The sequence below is a fragment of the Neofelis nebulosa genome, chromosome 18 (assembly GCF_028018385.1).
Source record: "Neofelis nebulosa isolate mNeoNeb1 chromosome 18, mNeoNeb1.pri, whole genome shotgun sequence".
Taxonomy (NCBI): domain Eukaryota; kingdom Metazoa; phylum Chordata; class Mammalia; order Carnivora; family Felidae; genus Neofelis; species Neofelis nebulosa.
In genome coordinates, this window is record NC_080799.1 from 17,485,641 (window position 1) to 17,505,552 (window position 19,912).

A 19,912-nucleotide genomic window follows, 5' to 3' on the forward strand; every position below is an offset into this window, starting at 1 on the left:
ATGAATTGGAAAGTGTCAAGCCCCAGAGATTATAGGTGATGATAACAATAAAGAGCCCTGGCTCTGGAGCCTGGGTTCAAATACTAGCACTGCTCCCTGCTAGCCATGTGACCCTGCGGTGATCACTTAACCTGGCGGTGCCTCAATCTCCTCATTTGTGAAAGAGGAAGACGGTTCTATAAAGGAAGCATGAGGTAGTGTATACAAGGGCTTCAAACAACACCAGACCCCTAGGAAGCACTGGAGAAATGTTGGAGGCGATGAGGCTGAGCTGCCGGGCTGTGTGCTCCGGGAGGACAGGTGCCCAGCCTCAATGGCTACCAGCTGGGGCTCTGGAACAGTGCAGCAGAGGGCCATGGGGTTTGAATGGAATGGGCTGTGCTCTTCACCCTGATGATCCCTGCACTGGGGGCCTCTCTTCCAAGAGCCCTCAACACCCCTCCATCCTGCCACTCCATTAGGATGAGGCACTGACGTGGGGGCTCCGAGAGATCAGGTGCTCCTCTCAGTAGACCAGCCTCCTTGGAACTGGAACCATTATGTTTGTCTTCCTTCACCTGACACTCACTGAAGTGTTTCCTTTGTACATGGCCTGGTGCTGGGGCTGCAGAGATGACAAGTCCCTGCCTCCTGTTACATTGGGGAGAGACACTGGGAGACCGAGAATCACAACATATGGTGATCAGTAAATGGACAGGGGAAACTCGGGGCCTGTGGAAACCCAGAGGGAGCAGAGGAGACAGGGAAAGCTTCCCAGAGGAGGTAAAACCCAAGTCAAAGGTTAAAATATGAGATTGTATTGGTGAAGAGGGAGCAGGAGAGCTCTCTAGGGAGAATTACATGAGGAAGGCCTGGTGTTGAGCAGGCCTGCAAGTAGGTTGCAGAGCTGAGGGAGAAGGTAGGAAAAAGCAAGAAGTGAGTTGCAAGGCTGCGCAGGGACTAGGGGATTGCAGGCCTCAAAGGGCAGGCTGCAGAGTTTGGACTGTGTCCTGAGGGCACTGAGGAGTCAAGGGAGATGTGGAGATGGCAGGAGAGGGCAAGGTGACTCTTGCTCCTCCCCAACCTGTCATACCTCACCAACCACCAGTCTCTTTGCTCTCTCTGCTGGCCTTGATTGTTCCTGAAAACGGTCATGCCTGCTCCCACGTGAGGGCCTTTGTACTTACTGTTCTCTTTGCCTGAAGAGGTAGGGGTACAAATGGGGTTGGGCTTAATACTGGGGTCAGGGTGAGGATCTGGTTTGAAGTTCACATTTATTTGTTCTGAATAGGTCTCATTATGTGACCTGCTGGGTGACACTAGGGTCATGCTTCAGTGTCCTGGGAAAAGGACAGGACAGATCTCTTGGGAGCATATGTATGGCCTGTGGGGACTGGCCTCCAAACATGGGGTTGTGCAGCATCAAGGCTTTTGCCATTGGTTGGAGGCTTTATGTGCCATTGGGGTAACCGTTAGAGGCCTGGGAGGAGCAGGGGTCAAGGCACTTGGTGGGTGGGGTCAGTGAGAGCCCGGGTGGTGGGAATTATTACCCGGTTTGCAGATGAGGAAACAAACTGAGGCTCAGAGAGGTTGGGGGTTTGGCCCCAACTAGCAATGGACAAAGGCAGGACTCGCACCCACGTCTGCTGGCTCCTAAGTTGGGGGGAATCCCCGGGCAGCAGCTTTTGGTGAGACCAAAACAGAGATGGAGACAGATGGCCTGTGAGGTGGGGCCGGACAGGGTGGCAGAGCTGATGACCTTTGCCAAGACAGACGCCTTGGGACAAAGCCAGGCCTGGGCTGGGGGCCAGTTCCTCCAGCTGCGAAGGGAAACTAGGGGTCCAGAGAGAGAAATCCCCAAGAGAAGCAGGACGTGATAAGGTCGGGTGAGGGTGAGCCTGCCTTCTCGAGTGAGGCCCAGCCCCACGTCCACTGTCCACCTGTGAATAGCACCAGATCGAGTATCTGCCTCCCTCTTCCCCTCCTCCCCTCCTGCCCTCCTCCTCTGCCACCTCCCCCTTCATTACCTGGCCTGGCCTACGCCTCAGTGCACCCACTCAAAGGGCCTAGGCTAATCCCCTGACATCACTGTCTGCCTAGCACAGGCCCCTTCTGGCAGCCCTGGCAGCTCCTGGCCTCAGAGACCCAATTTAGGATCCCCCACCCCAAGCCCCATCTTTCCTTCAACTTCCTCCTTCTTTCAGTTCACAGTTCCGAGGGGACAACCCAGATCTGGTCCCCAGTTGGGGGGCAGGAGTCTAGGATCTGTTCTGGCCTTGCTGTGTGACTCCAGGTAAGTAGCTGTCCCTCTCTGGGCCTCAGGCTCCTTATCTAAATCTCCTCAACCCCACCCACCCCTACCCCCCCACTCCCCAAGCTAATCACATCAACCTATTTTGGCTTCTTCTTAGCACTTTGTTGCTTCAGGAAATTTTGTTTTTTATCAGTTCACATGTTTGTTGTTGTGAACTCTGGGCTGTGCACCCTGTGAGGTGGGGGTGCGGCCCATCTTACGATTCGCCCTGGTGCCAGCACACAGTAGAGGCTCCATCGATATCTGCTGATTGAATGTATACATGGGTGAATGAGTGAACAGATGTATCTCCTGCCTTTGTAAGAAGGGTATGGGCCTTCTTCCTCCACAAGAGGAAAGAAGGTAGAGCAATATTCCATCCCCCAACAGGATAGAAGCAGGGTAGGGGCCTGCCTGAACACTCTGATCCAGAGGGTGGGCAGGTGCTTAGAACTGAACAGTGCTTCCTTATGGAGAGACTGGGAAAGCTCTGAAGAAGGACCAGAACCCAGCACCTGTCTGCCCATACTCCTCTCTGCCACAAGGCTTCCCTAGCTGGAAAAGGCCTTACGTATATGTCTATGTGTCTGGTATGCGCTGTGTCTGGGCAGAGGACGGCCACTGGCCCAAGATCTTCCAGGACAGCAGAGACTAAAACGTGGCTAGATCTCAGGACTCCTGACCTCCAGCCACATGTGTGTCTGTGTGCACACACGTGACCATGGTGTGTGTACACCCCATATATGTACATGTCTGCTCCACGCATGTGCCTCTGGTGGGGCCCCTGGGTGTGGCTATGTGTTCACCTGTCTGCATGCATTCGTGAGGACACGTCCGCACTTGTGTGTCTGATTCTCCCTGTGTAACGTGTAGGCCTGGCAGGGTGTGTGTGATTCAGTATACGTGTAGCCATGTCCACTAGAGTGTCAGCTCTCTGAGGGCAGGGGTTTTGTTGGACTTGTTCCGGTCCTATCCTAGCACCTGGAACAGGGAGGGAGCAGCACAGTTGGTGTGAACACATACTTAAATGAATGAATGTATGCAAGTGTGCTCACACGTCTGGTGTGCACCCATGTGCCGGCCTGTGTGTAGACGTGCACATGTTCCTATGTCTAAGGGTGTACCTGGGTGTTGGCCATGCTGCTCACATGCCACCACTCCCATCCCTTTTCCAAACTCCTGGGGAGAGGGAGCCAGAGCGGGCAGCGCCCGGTCCCCATGGGGCGGGGCAGGAGGCCGCCTCCTCACGAGAAACTGGATCCCAGGACGTGAGGAGCAGCAGGGAGCAGGGCGGCCCCTTTGTCCCCCGATAATCCCCTCCCCGCCTTTGACCCCTCCCTCCCAGCAACCAGGGTTTAAGGTCGAGTTTGGGGGTTGTAGGGGACTAGGGTGTCACCTTAGTGTCCCCTTCCCTGCTGTCCCTTGCTTCTGGGGCTTCTGCACCCCCAACACACACCCACCCCAGGGTGTGACTCCTTCCCTCCCTCTCGGGCGGTCTCAGGGCTCAGCCCAGGTATAAAGCCACCTGAGGGGCAGGAGGATAGGTGCCCCAGAAGAACCCAGAGACTGGAGAGAGGAAGGAACCAAGGAGGGAGCATGAGCTATCTGCTAGGTGAGTGAGGGGGACAGAGTGCCAGGGCCTAGAGACCAGGAGGGAAGGGGTACTCACTGGCCCTCGGCCCATATGACTCATGCACCTGGCTGTCTGCATGCTAGGAACTGCCAGATCCTTACATGCAGAAGGCTTCATTCATCGATCATTCATTCATTCATTCATTCAAGAAATATTTATTGAGCGCCTATTATGTGCTAGGTAGTTTTCTTAGCACTTGGGGATACAGCAGTGAACAAACAGACAAAAATCTATGATCTCATGGAGATTTCATTCTGCAGACAGACAATAATGTCCTAAGTAAGGAAATTATAATGCCTGTGTGATCGAAGATGAGTGCTAAGATCCAAGCTTGTTGAATTAATGGATGAATGAATGGGCCTTCACTATCAGTCTTCCCTTAAGTTCTGAATGTAGAAAGGGAACAAAAGAGGCCATCCTGATTTGCCTCTCCTCTCCATTGCTTCCTGCTGGTGACCTTAGGTAATTCTCCTCCTCTCTCAGCCTCACACTGGGAACAACTGGGCCTGCCCTTTAAGGGGACAATTGGTGGCATTTACTCAAATTTAAAATGAGCACATCCTCCAATCCAGACATTCCCTCTTTGAAAAAGTGCCCAAAGAGCCTGGGATAAGGATGTTCATGGCAGCATTCATTCAACAAATATTTATTAAGCTCTGTGCTAGATGCTGGGGAACCAGCAGCGAATGAACCAGGGGGAGTTTCTCCTTTCCTGGAGCCAACATTCTAGGGGCAGAGACAGCAACAAACAAGTAGACAAATAAATAAAGAGAAATAGCAAATCTCTGAAGACTATAAATCGGGGAGAGGGAAGGGGCTTTTGATATGCAGTCAGGACAGCTCATCTGAATTGAGGCCTGAAGAACAAGAAGGAGCCAGCCTTGGAAAGGTTTGGGGGTGGTCCTGCAGGGCCCAGCAAGGGCAAAGGCCTGAGGAGGAATGCTTAGAGAAGATAGGAGGCCAATACAGAGGGGCTAGCCCTTGTAGACCACTGGGGGCTTTGGCTTACACACTTTCACAGTGTGAGGTGGGAGCAGAGGGAGTGTTCAGGCAGAGGAGGGATTTAGCTGGACTGAGGAGTTGGAAGCGGGGGGGGGGGGGGGGGGGGGGGGGCCGGGGAGCAAGGGTGAAAGCAGAGACCAGGGGTGAGGCTGCGGTAACAGTCCAGGTGAGAAGTGCTGGTGGCCGGGACTCAGGTGGTAGCAATAGGAGGGGGGAAGTAGGTAGATGCTGGATCCATCTTTTCAAGTTTTAAAACTTTTTATTGAAAATAACAAATATAAAAGTGTACAACTCATTAAGCGTACAGCTCAATGAATTTTCACAAAGTGATCATATCCTTGTCATGAGCACTCAGATCAAGAAACACAGACCTGCACTGGCTACCTTTTAAGGACAGAGCCGATAGGATTTACTGTGGGGGTGAATGTGGAGAGCAAGAGAGAATGACGCATCAAAGAGAGGACCCCACATTCTGACCTGAGCAACTGGAAGAACGGAAGTAGCTTTGCCTGAGAGGGGGAAGACCGGGGGAGGAGGGTAGAAGGGGAATCGAGAGTTGAGTATTAGACATTTTGAGTTGAGAATCTTATTAATATCCAAGGGAAAATGTCAAGCAGGAAGTTGAATACACAGGTCTGAAGTTCAGGGGAATGTTCTGGGCTGGAAATAATCTACTTACAGGGTGATTCTGTCCTGACTTGGATACACAAGATTGTTGCAGGCCACAAAGTCTGTGGCCACTTGAAGAGTTGTTACAAAGAGTGAATGAACTGGGGCGCCAGGGTGCCTCAGTTGGTTAAGTGTCTGACTCCTGGTTTCAGCTCAGGTCATGATCTCACGGTTTGTGAGTTCAAGCCCCACATCAGGCTCTGCACTGACAGGGTGGAGCCTGCTTGGGTTCTCACTCCCTCTCTCTCTCTGCCCCTCCTCTGCTCTCTCTCTCTCAAAATAAATAAATAAATAAACATTTTAAAAAAATGAATGAACCAGCAGGCAGGCTCAGGAATTTGATCTGACCTCCGATTTTCTCTGACAGCCCCCCTCTGCCTGCTGACCCTACTGCTGCTACCCCTCAGTCTGGGGGCTCCCATCTCGCCAGCTGAGCCCATCAGTCAAGCCTACAGCCTGGCCCTCTACATGCAGAAGAATACATCAACACTGCTGCAGACTTACGTGAGTGACACTGGGCACAAGCAGGGATGAGGGGAGAGGGAAAGTGCCCTCCTTGCTCAACTCTAAGTAGGAGAAGCAGAGCAAGGCCAGGAGAAGGCTCCCCCATGAGTCTGAGGGCACAGGGGCTCTGTCAACTAGAGACTCACTCAAACGCTGTCACTGATAGCTGGTGACCTTGGGCTGTCATTCCTTCTCTCTCTCTCTCTCTCTCTTTGTGGGTCTCACCTTCCTCATCTGCAAAATGGAATTTGTGATCCTGCTTTTGCTGACCTTTCAGGACTGTTACAAGAGTCAAAGACAGCACATACAGAGAAAGACTTTACAGGGTCATAATTATTTCTACAATCACCTGGCGCTATGTGCTTACTTGAGCCATGTGCCCAGGCTGGGCACTCTGCCCATTATCTTGCTGACTCTTCAAACACTTCTGAGAGATAGAATCATAATCCACTTTACAGATAAGGAAACTGAGTTTTAGAGAGGGTGAATAATTTGCCTAAGGTCACACAGCTAATCATTGGCAGTGCCAATCCTCCCGCACCACCCCCACACTGTCTAGAAGTTCAAACTAGCAGCGGCCCGCTAGCTGAATCTGCCCTACAGATGTTTTCTGTTTGGCCCATGAAATACTTGTTCAAATTTTGAACATGACTGCCTGTCTAAAACAGGCACAGGGACCCTCCTGGCCCCTCCTCACCCCATCTTGGTTCTGCCTTCTTCCTCCAGTTATACAATCCATCTGGCTCCTGGAGGCCCTAGGATTTGTGACTCCTCCCCTGTGCTATATTCCAGGCCCACGTCAAGTTTACTAAACCTAGTTTCTCGTGCCATAGCTGCCATCATTCCCTGGGTGGCTTTGGGCACCGTGAGCCTCAGTTTCTTCACCTAAAATAGTGATGGAGGTCTAGGTGGGCTACCAATTTGGGGATTTATCAGTGCACACTAAGATTTTGTGGGTCTAGGTTTATGGAGGCAAGAACTTTAATGGAGAAGGCACTCGACTAAATTTAATGTTAATAATTATTTATTAATGATTATAATAAAATTAATAAGCATAAACAACTAAATGCTATAAATAAAAAAGATACATATAGGGGCGCCTGGGTGGCTCAGTCGGTTGAGCGTCCGACTTCGGCTCAGGTCACGGTCTCGCGGTCCGTGAGTTCGAGCCCCGCGTCGGGCTCTGGGCTGATGGCTCAGAGCCTGGAGCCTGCTTCCGATTCTGTGTCTCCCTCTCTCTCTGCCCCTCCCCCGTTCATGCTCTGTCTCTCTCTGTCCCAAAAATAAATAAACGTTAAAAAAAAAATTTAAAAAAAAAAGATACATATAGACTATACGTGGTCCATAATATATTTAGACTGAAAATAGTATAATAAATAACACAATCATAGTGTCATGATGTCATGATATTAATGTAATATAGTGGCTTATCATGCCCTTATTGTATGCCAAGTGCTGTGCTAAGTGCTTTATATATACTACTTCTTATCATTTTCACGCATGGGAATTACTGAAGCTGTGAATCAAAGTTGTACAATTTATACATGAACCTGGAACATAACAGAGCCCAGGCTCTGTGCTAGGACATCCCACTAACTCCTCCCCCTGGGAAGATGTCAGTCTTATGGAAGGCAGATGTGAAGTCAGCACCACTTCCGTCCCCGCATTCCTATCTGTCTCTGTTTCTCATGCAGCTCCAGTACCAGGGCAGCCCCTTTAGCGACCCTGGTTTCTCAGCCCCTGAGCTTCAGCTCAGCAGCCTGCCTCCTGCCGCTGTCTCCTTCAAGACCTGGCATGCCCTGGATGATGGGGAGCGGCTGGGCCATGCCCAGGGGGCCTTCCTGGCCTTGACCCAGCACCTCCAGCTCGTAGGGGATGACCAGAGAGACCTGAACCCTGGCAGTCCTATCCTGCTGGCTCAGCTCGGCGCCGCAAGACTCAGGGCCCAAGGCCTGTTGGGCAACATGGCTGCAATCATGACTGCTCTGGGCCTGCCCATCCCCCCGGAAGAGGACACTCTCGGTGTTGTTGCCTTTGGGGCTTCAGCCTTTGAGAGGAAATGTCGAGGCTATGTAGTGACCCGGGAATATGGCCACTGGACAGACCGAGCTGTGAGGGACTTAGCTCTGCTCAAGGCCAAATACCCTGGATAGACGAGGCAGGACTTCCTGCCAGAGGCTGCAACACTTCTTTCCCAATGGACTCTTTCCTGCCTTGCTTCTTCGCTAAAGGAGACACATCTTGTCTAGCAGACAGGGCTTGTTTATTTGGGAATATTTCCTAGGAACCAGGCCTCAAGTCCCTGTTGCCTGGGTCTTTCCTGCCTAGGTCCTATGACCTCCCTTCCAGATCTGGGTGGGACTCTATGGGTATCATTTTGTGGATTCTTTCAATCCAGTGGTCCTGGTTGCCCCCATCTTGGGTGGAAAGAATGCCAGGGCTCTCCCTGAGACCTTCCTTTTCCTGTAATTTTGAGGAGGTCCAGGGGCTGCCTTTTTGTTTCTACCTCATTTTCTGTATGAAGCTATGGGCTTTCTGAGCAGATAGGTCTCCTCTTCTTGCTGGAGTTCATTGCCTCCCCTAGTCTACTTCCCTGACTATGGCCACTGTTCCAACTTTCTTCCCAATCAATGGAAGTCCAAATGAAAAAGTACTCATATAGATGTTTCCAGCTCAGGACACATCTACTTCCTGTTCTAGAGTGATGGACAATATCCCTAGCCTGGGGGCATTTGTTAATCTCCTATTTATACTGTGGCTTTTGGGTATGTCTGGGGGACCAGATTGTGCCCCAAGGATCCTCTTCTCCCCAAAGGTGTCTCCCCATTTTCGGCAACTGTATATACTGGTAACTTTAGTGTTCTTTTTTATTTTTAAACATTTTATTTACAAAAAATTAATTTATTCTCAGGAATAAAACTGTTTTAAGGTGTTGATTTTTTTTCTCTCCATAGATTTGGCTTGGTGGGGGGGGGGGTATGGGGATAGGGCAGAGGAGGTGAAGGAGGGAAAGGACATCAAACGGAGAAGCAAGGAGGGGGAGTGACACACTGTGGGAAGGTGGCTGAAATTTGTCTGGAGTAGCCCTCCCACCAGGGCTGGCAGCCAGGTCCCTGGCCAGGAAAGGACAGAGAGAGGCAGTGAAAGAAACAGAGTTGATGAGGTGTCCCCTCCTTGAGATGAGGCGGAGAGGTACACCTGCTCACATGGGGCCAAAGGGAGACAAGAGATGGAGAAAAGGGAAAACAAAGAGACCCCCCCAGAGACAGGTGAAGGGGGAGACCAAGAGAGACGGAGGCAGGCCCAAGCAATGGAAAAGAGGGGGGAAAGCAAGAAAATGATGGACATGGGACGTCACAGACACAAGGAGGTCCGATAAAGAGACACGGAGCGCTTACAAAGCACAGAGAGGTGGCAGAGACAAGAGAGACGCAGACAGTCCACCCTCATTAGGCACCGACAGAGACGGACTAGGAGGGGGTGACAGCAAGCTGCAGCCCCGCGCTCAGGCCGGGCCACTGGGCACCAGCTGGCCCAGGTCGCCCTCGGTTCGGCTCACCCACTCGCGGTAGAGGCCACACACGCGGAGCCCCAGAACCTTGGCAGGGAAGACGCCTGCGCCGGTGGCGGCGGCAGCGGCAGCGGCGGCGGCGGCGGCGGGCTCGGGCCGGGGCCCGCGAGTCTCGGTGCCCAGCGCGGCCAGCACGGCCTCCACCGCGGCGCCCAGGGCCCGGGCCTGGCGCGCCGCGTCCTCCAGGCGCCGCAGCAAGCGCGGCGCACGCGGGTTCAGCTCCGCCTGGTGGCGCCGCACCACTTCGAGCAGCGGTGGCAGCGCGGTCAGCGCCGCCGCGTCCAGCCGCAGCCGCTCGGGCGCGGGCAGGCCCGCGTGGCCCGGTGCCGGGGCGCTCAGGCCGGCTACTGGCAGCCGCGGGGGCGAGAAGCCGGCAGCCCGAAGGGGTCTCCCTGGTGCTGCACCTGCGGAGACACGGCAGTCAGGGGGGCCCCGCCCTTCCCCGAGAGGCGCCGCGACAGAATTCCTCCACTCTCCACTCCTCCCGCTCTCTGGGGCCTTAGTTTCCCCACCTCGCAAATGACACATTCCTTCCAACACAATTGTTGTGTTTGATACGACAACACGACCCCCCCCCCCAAAAAAAAGTGGGCTTTACACCAGTGCCTTTGTTTCCTCATCTCTAAAATGGATAACAGTATCCACTTCATAGGGTATTTCCGAGCATGGTAAAATGCTTCCAGCAGATCCTGGCCCACTGGAAGGGCACAATAAATGTTAGCTCTTTTATTAATGCCATCTTTCAGACCGGGGCGCAAATCCAGTCTCTGCCACTTGCTAGCAATGCAGTTTCATGCAATACCATTTCCCTTCTCTGAGTCTTACTCTTTTCATCTGTAAAATGCGGGATCAGCTCCCTGTCCTGTCTTTCTACTAAGGATTTCCTGAGAATCACACAGAGACTGCTGAAAACCATCTGTTTCTCTCTCCCTTCATCCTCCGCTATCTCTGCACCTGCAGGGGGCTCATTTGTTCATACAAATGAACAAATGAAAGATAAAAGAGATTTGTAATTTGCAAACATGCTACAACTGTACCATTTATCCTTTGCTGACATCTTGTCTCTGGTTCAGGCACTGTTTGCTGCTTTAAACACACTATTTCCTAATCTTTCCAATAATGGATGTGATGATTATGATGATGCTGATTTTATAAATGAGGATATTGAGGCTGCTGAGGTAAATTGACTTGCCCCAGGTCATCTATCTAGGAAAGGACAGAGCTGGATTTTGAACCAATGTTCACAGAATTACAAAGCTAGTTCTCTCTCTTATTCCACTTTCATAATTGTTACATCATTCTTTTTTCATGTTACCATTACTGTCCAAAGTCACAGCAAGTTAGCAGACCTACAGTCTTTCTGATTCAAAGCTATACCCTCCTTCCACTACACCAGAGTAATTGGTGGAAATACCCTCCTTCCTTGGGTAGCGCCCTATGCCTAACCAAAGATGGTGGCAGATCCCCCTCCTCTGTAAAAGTCCCTTCTTGGACTGGAATTTTTGCCCCATGTTGAAACCCCTTCTTGGTCTCTCTGTATAGCACGGTAGATGAGTTTACAACTCATCTTGTTAAACTGCCTCCTTTAATAGCTGGGGAGACCAAGGCCCATGGTGGTAAGGTGACAAGATCACAGAGAGCCTAGAACCTAGGTTTCCTGACTCACTCAATTCTCTTTACTCTCTCTGCCTCTGTCTTAATGCAGTGTGGGAGGGGAGCCTCCAAGCTGGGGCAGACACAGGGGCATTTGGGGCACAGAGAGGGGCCAGTTCCCCAATTTGCCAGCATGGCAAATTGTGTCCCATTTTTCTGCAGCTGGGAAATGAGGGTGGAAAAATGGGTGGTCAGGAACCTCTGTGATCTGTACTTCCCCACTCCTCAGGCCTCTGGCACCCCCATCCCCATTCCCACTCACATATTCCTGGAGCAGCTGCTCAGCATATTTGGTGAGGAGGCGGGCAAAGCTGTGTGTCTGACGGATCTTGGCCTCCAAGTGGGGAAGGAGTGAGACTGAGGAGTCAGCCTGTGGGTCTTCTGGTGGGAAAAAGGGGGAGGGATGAGGGCAGCCCAAACCCCTACGCCTTGACCACTTCTTGCAGGCTGGCTCTTCCTTCCTGAATCCACAAGCTCTGCTCTGAATTCTCCAACTTTTAAGCCGGGCAGGCTATGTCCCATTCCCACCAATGGTAAATGAGGCAACAGACATTCGCCAGTTGTCCTACCTGAAATGTATTCTCTGATGCCAAATCATTGTTGAAATCCTATTAAAGCCAAATTCAAATATTGCCTCCTCAGTGCAGCCTCTGGATTCACCCCTCCCTTAAATTAACTTTTTCCTGGGGCGCCTGGGTGGCGCAGTCGGTTAAGCGTCCGACTTCAGCCAGGTCACGATCTCGCGGTCCGTGAGTTCGAGCCCCGCGTCAGGCTCTGGGCTGATGGCTCGGAGCCTGGAGCCTGTTTCCGATTCTGTGTCTCCCTCTCTCTCTGCCCCTCCCCCGTTCATGCTCTGTCTCTCTCTGTCCCAAAAATAAATAAAAAATGTTAAAAAAAAAATTAACTTTTTCCTTTTATTTTAGGCCATTTACTCATACTTCCAAGGTAGTTTTTTTAATGGCTCCTTTATTTGTGTTAATCTGCCTCAGTCTGGGAGCCCTTTGAGGATAGGTTTCACATACCTCGGTACCTCAGTGATGGTGAAGTTTAACATCATTGAAGCACAGAATTTCAAGTCGGAATGCTCCTTTAAGCCCATTCTACAGACTGGGAGACTGAAGTCCCATTTCCTCCCCAAAGGACCTTCTGTGCAAAAAGCTAGAAACCCGCGTCATCCACGACTAGCCTTTCCTAGCGTAAACTAGAGGGTGGAGCCCCGGAAGCATGACTACATTTCCCGAGCTGCACAGCGCGCCTACCAAGGCATGCTGGGGAATGTAGTCCTGGCCCGGCAACTACCGCCCCGCCTCCCACCCCAAGTCTGAATTTCCCACCGCCTGTCCCTATCCTTAACAACCTCGACTTTCATCTCCTGTTGTCACTCACTGGTTCCTGTGGTCCAAAGAAACTTCCTTCCCTAACTCTATCTTTCCCTCTGGCCCCCAACTCTGATTCTTTCCCAATACTCAGAGGATCCAGGCGTCCAAACCCAGCTCCCAGTCCTCTCTCCCAGGGTGTACTCGAACCCATGATCTAGAAACCCTGAGCCCAAGTCCCTGTGAAGGCACAGCCCAGGCCTCCGCTAAACTCCGGCTCTTGTCCCTTCCCACAGCTCACTCACAGCTCACCCGCTCGTTACCTGACACCGGGGCCCTGCTCTCCCCAGTTCAGGCCGCTCCCATCCCGGACCCGGGGTGGCTGGGACCCTGACCCCAGCTTCCAGCCCTTCAGACCCCTGCTCCCCACGGACACTCGACTTCCGGCCCTTCAGCCCCTTACCCAGACTTCCCTCCCTCCGGCTCATGCTGGCCCCTGGCTGATCCCGGTTGCCTCCACGCCCCCCTTCCGAAGGGGGGAGAAGGGGAAGGGGTAGGGGCGTGGCCCGGGCTCAGCCAATCAGGGCTCAGACCCCAAACAATCTCCCCCCTCCCCGCCCCTCCCGCCCCAGGCAGGATTCCTTGGCTCTGAGCTCAGCTCCCTACTTGCGCAGCCCAGTCAGGAAAGGGGCCTGAGAAGGGTTGGCAGGTTGTCTGCGTGGTGGGTTTAAGACCTTGAGGCTGGGTGTGCCGGGGCCCGGAGACAGCCCTGGTCCCGCGGGGAGGAGGAGGCTCAGGCTCTGACCTGGTGCAAGACTTAGGGCCGGAGCTTCTTTTCCGAGAAAGCTGATGGGGGGATGGGGGATGGGGGTGGGGGGTGGGGAGGGATAGGAAAGGGTGGAGCTGGCAGGACAGGAATGTGCTGGTCCTACCTCCTGTTTGGGGGAAGGGGGGGGGAAACCGCGATGAGGGCCCTCAGGCTTGGGCCACACCTGCCCAGACAAATACCTTCTGGTCTTAGATATTTTCTCTGTCTCTCTCATTATCTCTCTCTCTCTCTCTCCCCCTCTCTCTCATTATCACACCTACTAGGAGTGTAACAGATACACCGCCTCACTTCACCTTACCAGGCCCAGTAAGAGAACCCCTCCGACTTACACACATCTACTGCATGTAGACCTTCATTCTCACCCAGGAACAAGGTACTGGGGGTCGTACCGACATGTCCACCCCACTCACCTGATGCAGATAAACGATGAAAGGTCTGTACACACTTACACCCATAAATTGTTCCCAAGTACCTACTTGCCCTGGGCTCCGGGACCCAGGAATGATCCATACTTGGTCTCTGGTCCCCTGAGGAGCTCGGTCTGATGTGGGAGACCAGAGCAGGTAATGGGGTTTGTGAGTGAAGGTTTGTGAGTGACTGGGAAGGAGGCCTGTGGGTCTGTGAGGGTATTGCCAGAAGCAGATAATTGCCAGAATAAAAGAAGGCATTAACGGGCAGAGGCCATAGCAGGTACAATTGAAGCCAACTGTTGGTAGGGGCCACAATCACACACTTATTAACAGCGAATATTTATTGGGCATTTCCTATGTGTAGGCATTGTTCCAGGAGCTACATTACATATTAACTTACTCTCGTTATAGTTGAGGGAACAGAGAGATAAGTGAGTTGTCTAAGGTCACTGGACAAGCAGAACTGGGATTTTCCCCAAAGCAGTTTGGCTCCAGAAATTTGGTTATAATCACTCTCTTATACCTTAAACCCTCTGGCCAGAGTCCCACCCTTGCAACACACACACATAGCAACCCATGTCATATCTGCTGGCAAACACAGCTTCAAATAAAATCAACCTAAACACACTCATTTTAAGTAAACTTTTAATTGAAGTATAATATGCATAGGGAAAAGTACATTCATCCTAAAGTGTACAGTTCAGTGAATATTCAGAGTAAATATGTTGGGAGGTGGGGACCAACATCAGATTAAGAAACTGAACATGACCAGTCCAAGAGCTCCCTTTGAGCCCCTCAGCCCTAAAGGTGACCACTATCCTGACTTCTCACACCACAAATCAGTTTTGTCTGTTTTGAACTTCATATAAAAGGAATCATACAGTGTGTGCTGTTGTATTTGATTTCTTTCATGAGACTTGTCCCTATTGTTGGATGTGTAGCAAGACATCACTCTGTGCTGTGTCCACTGTGTGAACAGGCTACAATTCATTTTCCACTTTCCTCTCGATGGGCCGTTTCCAGTTTGAGGACATTATCGACAGTACTATGAACATTCCAGTACACACCTTTTCCTGCTCATACCTGTGTATTTCTGTTGAGTGTTGATGACCTAGGAGTAGAATTGCTGGAACGTGTAAGTTCACCTTCTCTAGAAAACTGCCAGTTTTTCAAAGCGTCTCTACCCGTTTCCACTCCCCCAGAAATGAGAGCTCTGCTTGCTTTACTTCTTTGTCTACACTTGATATGGTCTGTTGTTCTCATTTTAGCCATTCTGGTAGGTGGAGACCTACTCATATTTGCAGCGTCTGGCCGGTAATGGGCAGTCAGTGAAGAGACAGCTGAATGAATGGCTGGAGAAAAACAGTCTGGGAGCGAGAGCCAAGGGAGGCTGGACACATACTCTGCGCACAGCATTCGGGGCCGCCCCCGCGCAGCTCGCCAGGACCGTGACCCCCTCGCGCCCTCTGGCGCCCACGTGGTCTGAACGCACCGCCTCAGCCCAGCTGCGCGCTTCTTGGCGCCGAGCTGTCCCCAACCCTCCCTCTTGGTGGCGGGTAGGGGGCGCTGCGCGTCCGGGCGCCCCGAGGGGGCGGGCCCGGTCGGGGCGGGGCCGGCCGGCTTCCAGGCCTGGGCTCTGGCCGCCCGCGCCGCCCGGCCGCTCCGGGGACGGGCCGGGGCGGGGCGCGGCGCGGCGGCAGGAAGCGGGGCGGGGACTCGCGGAGGCGTTGGGGAGCGAGGGAGGGCGCGGCCAACTCCCGGAGGGACGGCAGGCCGAGAGAGCGGCGCCCGGGTCTGGCGCCGAGCCTGAGCCCGCCGGACGGGAGGCGGCCCAGCCGCGGGCTCGGCCTCGGCCCCAGCCCCGCCAGCATGGCCGGCCGGACCGTGCGGGCCGAGACCCGGAGCCGGGCCAAGGATGACATCAAGAAGGTGATGGCGACCATCGAGAAGGTCCGGAGATGGTGAGCGCTGCCCCGGGGCCAGGGACGGGACCTGGCGGGGCTACTCCTCTCCCAAATGCGTCTACCCTCCCTTCGCCTGCCGTGGCCCCCAGGTGTTAGGTGTACCCCCCAGCTGCGCCCTGGAGCTATAGGGCTCTGTCCCCCTTCTGGCTACACCCTAGGGTCTACAAAGCGTGTTCCCAAGCCGTACCCTCATTTATGCCCCGCCCCCTAAAGCTTTGCCACTCCTCCCTCAAGTATGCCCAGGATCTTCATTGGTGTGGTCCCCGGCTGGGTCATTAGTCTTGCTCTCTTGTATACCCCAGGGGTCTGCAGAGCTATGGCCCCAAGCCACACTCTCTTTCTAGAGGCACCCCCACGTAAGGCCTGGGGTCTGCAGGACTTTCTCCTTCTAACTATGCCCCATTAGCAAAACTGCACCACCCCTACTTCTGCAGGTCTCTCCAGATGTGTTCAGCTCCTGGGGGGCTCTCTCCTCAGAACTCTGACCCAGTCCCCCCACCCTCCCACAGGGAGAAGCGCTGGGTGACTGTGGGCGACACTTCCCTTCGTATCTTCAAGTGGGTGCCAGTGGTGGACCCCCAGGAGGAGGTGAGCAAGCTCTCCCACACCAGGCCCTTCATCTGTGCAACCTCAGGCGAGCCCCTCCCCACCGGGGCCTCCACCTCCAGTCCCGCTCTGAGACCTCAAATGCAGCAGCCAAGACAGATGTTAACAATTATTAGCAACTCCACCCCCTTCTCCTTTTTTCCTGCTTCCGACCCCTGAGTTCAAGACCTAACTCACTGTGCCACACTCTGTCACCTCATGCAGGGTCTTTTGCTTCTCTGTGCCTCAGTTTACTAATTTGTACAGTGGGGGCTTTACAAGCACTAACTGGAAAGCTGCCACTGATCCTCACCCCTTTAACCCCCAGGAGCGGCGGAGGGCAGGTGGTGGGGCAGAGAGATCCCGAGGCCGGGAGCGACGGGGCAGGGGCGCCAGTCCCCGAGGGGGTGGCCCTCTCATCCTGCTGGATCTCAATGGTATGTAGGGATCCTGGAATTTCAGGGGGAGGTGTGGGCTGTAGATGAGGGAGAGAACTGGGGCCCTCAGGCCCAACCCTCTCGGCTTTTGCTCCCACAGATGAGAACAGTAACCAGAGTTTCCATTCGGAAGGCTCCCTGCAAAAGGGCACTGAGCCCAGCCCTGGGGGCACCCCTCAGCCCAGCCGCCCTGTGTCACCTGCTGGACCACCAGAAGGGGTCCCAGAGGATGCTCAGCCCCCACGTCTGGGCCAAGAAAGAGGTAGGACCAGGTGCCTCCCTAGAGCCCTCTCCTCTGACTCTTGTCCTCTGCAAAGTTGAAGTCACCAGCTTACATCTACCAACACCTACTCCTCTCCTGTGTTACCTTCTCCTGGAAGTCTTCCCTGACTCTCACAGAAAGTCACCATCCTACCTCCAGCGACTGTCTGTCTCATTCCTCTGGCTTCTTTGGGTCTTTAGATAACTAATCATCGTCTGAGATTTTCATGTAAATTTTTTTTTACTAATATTTCTCCCCACAACCCCCACTTCATGTCAGCTTCCTGAACCTTGGGTCCACGTTGATCTTGTTCATTACTGAATTCTGAGAACAATGTGGGACACATAGAAGGTGCTCAATAAATATTTGTTGAGGACTAAATAATAGCAATATTCCTGAAGGTGGTTAATAAGTGATAATAACAGCCCATACCTATCGAGCTCTGACTGTGTGCCAGATGCCCTTCTGAATGTGTTGTAGGTCACGTAATCCTCATTATAACCCTATGGGGGCTATCACCCCCTCATGTAGATGAGAAGCTGAAACTCAGAGAAGTACCCCAAGCTCACACAGCCAGTGAGCCCATATCTTGGGCATAATTCCTCCTCACCTCCTCTCTCTTCTGCACAATCCCCTGTCTGGTCTGAACCATGTCCCAAATGTGTCTGCCTTCCTAGAAGAGCTCTTACCCCCACCTGGCTCCAGCCTCCTTATGGGTCTCCTCTCCCCCAGTCACCTCTGCACAGCTGCCAGAGCAACTTTTTCTTTCTTTCTTTCTTTCTTTCTTTCTTTCTTTCTTTCTTTCTTTCTTTCTTTCTTTCTTTCTTTCTTTTTTTTTTTTTTTTTTTAACGTTTATTTATTTTTGGGACAGAGAGAGACAGAGCATGAATGGGGGAGGGGCAGAGAGAGAGGAAGACACAGAATCGGAAGCAGGTTCCAGGCTCTGAGCCATCAGCCCAGAGCCTGACGCGGGGCTCGAACTCACGGACCGCGAGATCGTGACCTGAGCTGAAGTCGGACGCTTAACCGACTGAGACACCCAAGTGCCCCCAGAGCAACTTTTTCTAAAGTACAAGTTTGCCAGGCTCATTTTCCTGCCTCAAAGCCTTCAATGGCTCCCTATACCTTTGACTCCTCCACTTGGCACTCTGGGCCCTTCTTGAACTACCCCTGCTGGTCTCATTATTCCTTTCCAAGAATACCATGACTTAGGCTTATGGGCTATGTTTAGGTTGTGCCATGCACTTGTGCACCTTTACTAACATAAAAATAATAACAGGCATTTATTGAGCACCTACTATGTGCCAGATGCTTTCCTAAGGGCTTTACCTGTATTATCTCACTTAATCCTCACAACTGTCCATGTGGTGATTACTATCATTCTCCCCACTTTACAGATGGGAAACTGAGGCCCAGAGGAATTAAGTCACTTGCCCAAGGTCAGGATTTGAACCCAGGAGTCCAACATCAGAATCTGTATTCACTAAATATATGTCCTGTTTGCCTAAAATGTGCTCCACTCCCCGTTTGTCTACCTGATGAAATCTTACTCACCTGTCAAGATCCCACTTAAATGTCCTTCCTATGTTCTCTTCCTGGCTTGCAGCCAGGTCCCCAGCTCCCTCCCCGGTGTCCCTCAGCCCTGGTGTGTGCTGTGGCATGGAGCAGCTGCTCAGGGAATATCTGTTAACTTGATGTTCCAGATCCTGGGGGCATAACTGCAGGCAGCACGGATGAACCCCCAATGCTGACCAAGGAGGAACCTGTTCCAGAATTGCTGGAGGCTGAGGTGAGAGAAGCCAAAGGGCTGGACTCCTGGGTCTCTAAGGCAATGGGGGCTCTGGGGCAGCCAAAGGCTTGGGGGCCGCACTGCTGAGGTCCAGGCAGGAAATGTAGACCTCAGACACAGCTCAAGTCTCAGAGGCTGGGTTCTTAGGGCTGAAAAGGAAAGGGTGTTTTAAGACAAAGTCCTGTGGGCTGGATCGGGGCTGATTTAAGACCATAAAAAGCCTGGAAAGATCGTGGTGCTCCTCCAAGTATTTTATTTTATTTTAATCTTAAACTATAAAATTAGCTTAAGAGAGTCCCCCGACAGACTTCTGACTTTTTCCACAAGGACTACCTTGATGCATTTTCCAGAAATATCAAGTATCAGCTTCTTTCCCCCCAAACGATGTTGTTGTTGTTTCCGGTGCCCACTTAATCTACTTCCTGGGTCCCTGGCCCTGGGCTAGACTCCTAGGTCCGGGAGGGGAGTGGAGTGGAGGCGCTGGAGAAGGCAGAGGCTAGGAGGCTGTACTCCTGGGTTTGGGTGGAGCTCACGCCTGTCCGCCCTTCCTCTCCAGGCCCCCGAAGCTTACCCCGTCTTTGAGCCAGTGCCACCTGTCCCCGAGGCAGCCCAGGGTGACACAGAGGACTCGGAGGGCGCCCCCCCACTCAAGCGCATCTGCCCAAATGCCCCTGACCCCTGAGAAGCCGGCCTGCCTGTCCTGTCGCCCCAGGGGCCCCTTTGGCTTTTTACAAATAAAGACCCTTTTGTAATTTTGTGTCATGTCATTTCCCCGTCAGGGCTGGGGAGGGTCTTTGGAGACAGTTTTGTCTCATGCTCTGTTTCTCAGATGGAGTCACTGAGGCTCAAAGAGGATCTTCCTATAGTCATACCATGAGTCAGACATGGAATGGGAGCTTGAGCCAGGACGCTTCCTCCCCAAAACTCCCTCCACCCTGCCCTGTCCTCCTTACCTTGGACCCTTCCTGACCTTCAGCCCTCCTCTGGGAATCCCAGGACCCCACTTCTTGTTCAG

At 52.8% G+C, this 19,912-nt stretch overlaps 3 protein-coding genes across 3 annotated transcripts; 2 read left to right on the forward strand and 1 right to left on the reverse strand.

Annotated features, from left to right (window-relative positions):
* Positions 1 to 5,918: 5,918 nt before the first annotated feature.
* Positions 5,919 to 8,331, forward strand: LOC131501596 (cardiotrophin-2; the record flags this gene model as incomplete). The annotated part of the gene is made up of 2 exons (XM_058711909.1): positions 5,919 to 6,080; positions 7,775 to 8,331. Coding segments are annotated over 2 exons (621 nt in total), but the record flags the coding sequence as incomplete, so codon positions are not given.
* A 592-nt stretch (positions 8,332 to 8,923) lies between these two features.
* On the reverse strand, positions 8,924 to 13,184 carry LOC131500987 (cardiotrophin-1-like). Its single transcript, XM_058710630.1, is given in 4 exon segments — positions 8,924 to 10,022; positions 10,025 to 10,055; positions 11,567 to 11,685; positions 13,084 to 13,184. Coding segments are annotated over 4 exon segments (612 nt in total). The 5' UTR covers positions 13,109 to 13,184; the 3' UTR covers positions 8,924 to 9,585.
* Positions 13,185 to 15,485: 2,301 nt separating this feature from the next.
* BCL7C (BAF chromatin remodeling complex subunit BCL7C) lies at positions 15,486 to 19,649 on the forward strand. The gene is made up of 6 exons (XM_058710629.1): positions 15,486 to 15,820; positions 16,333 to 16,411; positions 16,737 to 16,845; positions 16,946 to 17,107; positions 18,812 to 18,897; positions 19,454 to 19,649. The coding sequence occupies exons 1-6, from the start codon at positions 15,729 to 15,731 to the stop codon at positions 19,577 to 19,579; spliced, it is 654 nt and encodes a 217-aa protein (XP_058566612.1). The 5' UTR covers positions 15,486 to 15,728; the 3' UTR covers positions 19,580 to 19,649.
* Positions 19,650 to 19,912: the final 263 nt, after the last annotated feature.

Coding starts and splice junctions, on each gene's coding strand:
- BCL7C (XM_058710629.1), top strand. CDS start 15,729: ATGGCCGGCCGGACCGTGCGGGCCGAGACCCGGAGCCGGGCCAAGGAT. Junction 15,821..16,332: donor ATCGAGAAGGTCCGGAGATG/GTGAGCGCTGCC, acceptor ACCCTCCCACAG/GGAGAAGCGCTGGGTGACTG. Junction 16,846..16,945: donor CATCCTGCTGGATCTCAATG/GTATGTAGGGAT, acceptor TTGCTCCCACAG/ATGAGAACAGTAACCAGAGT.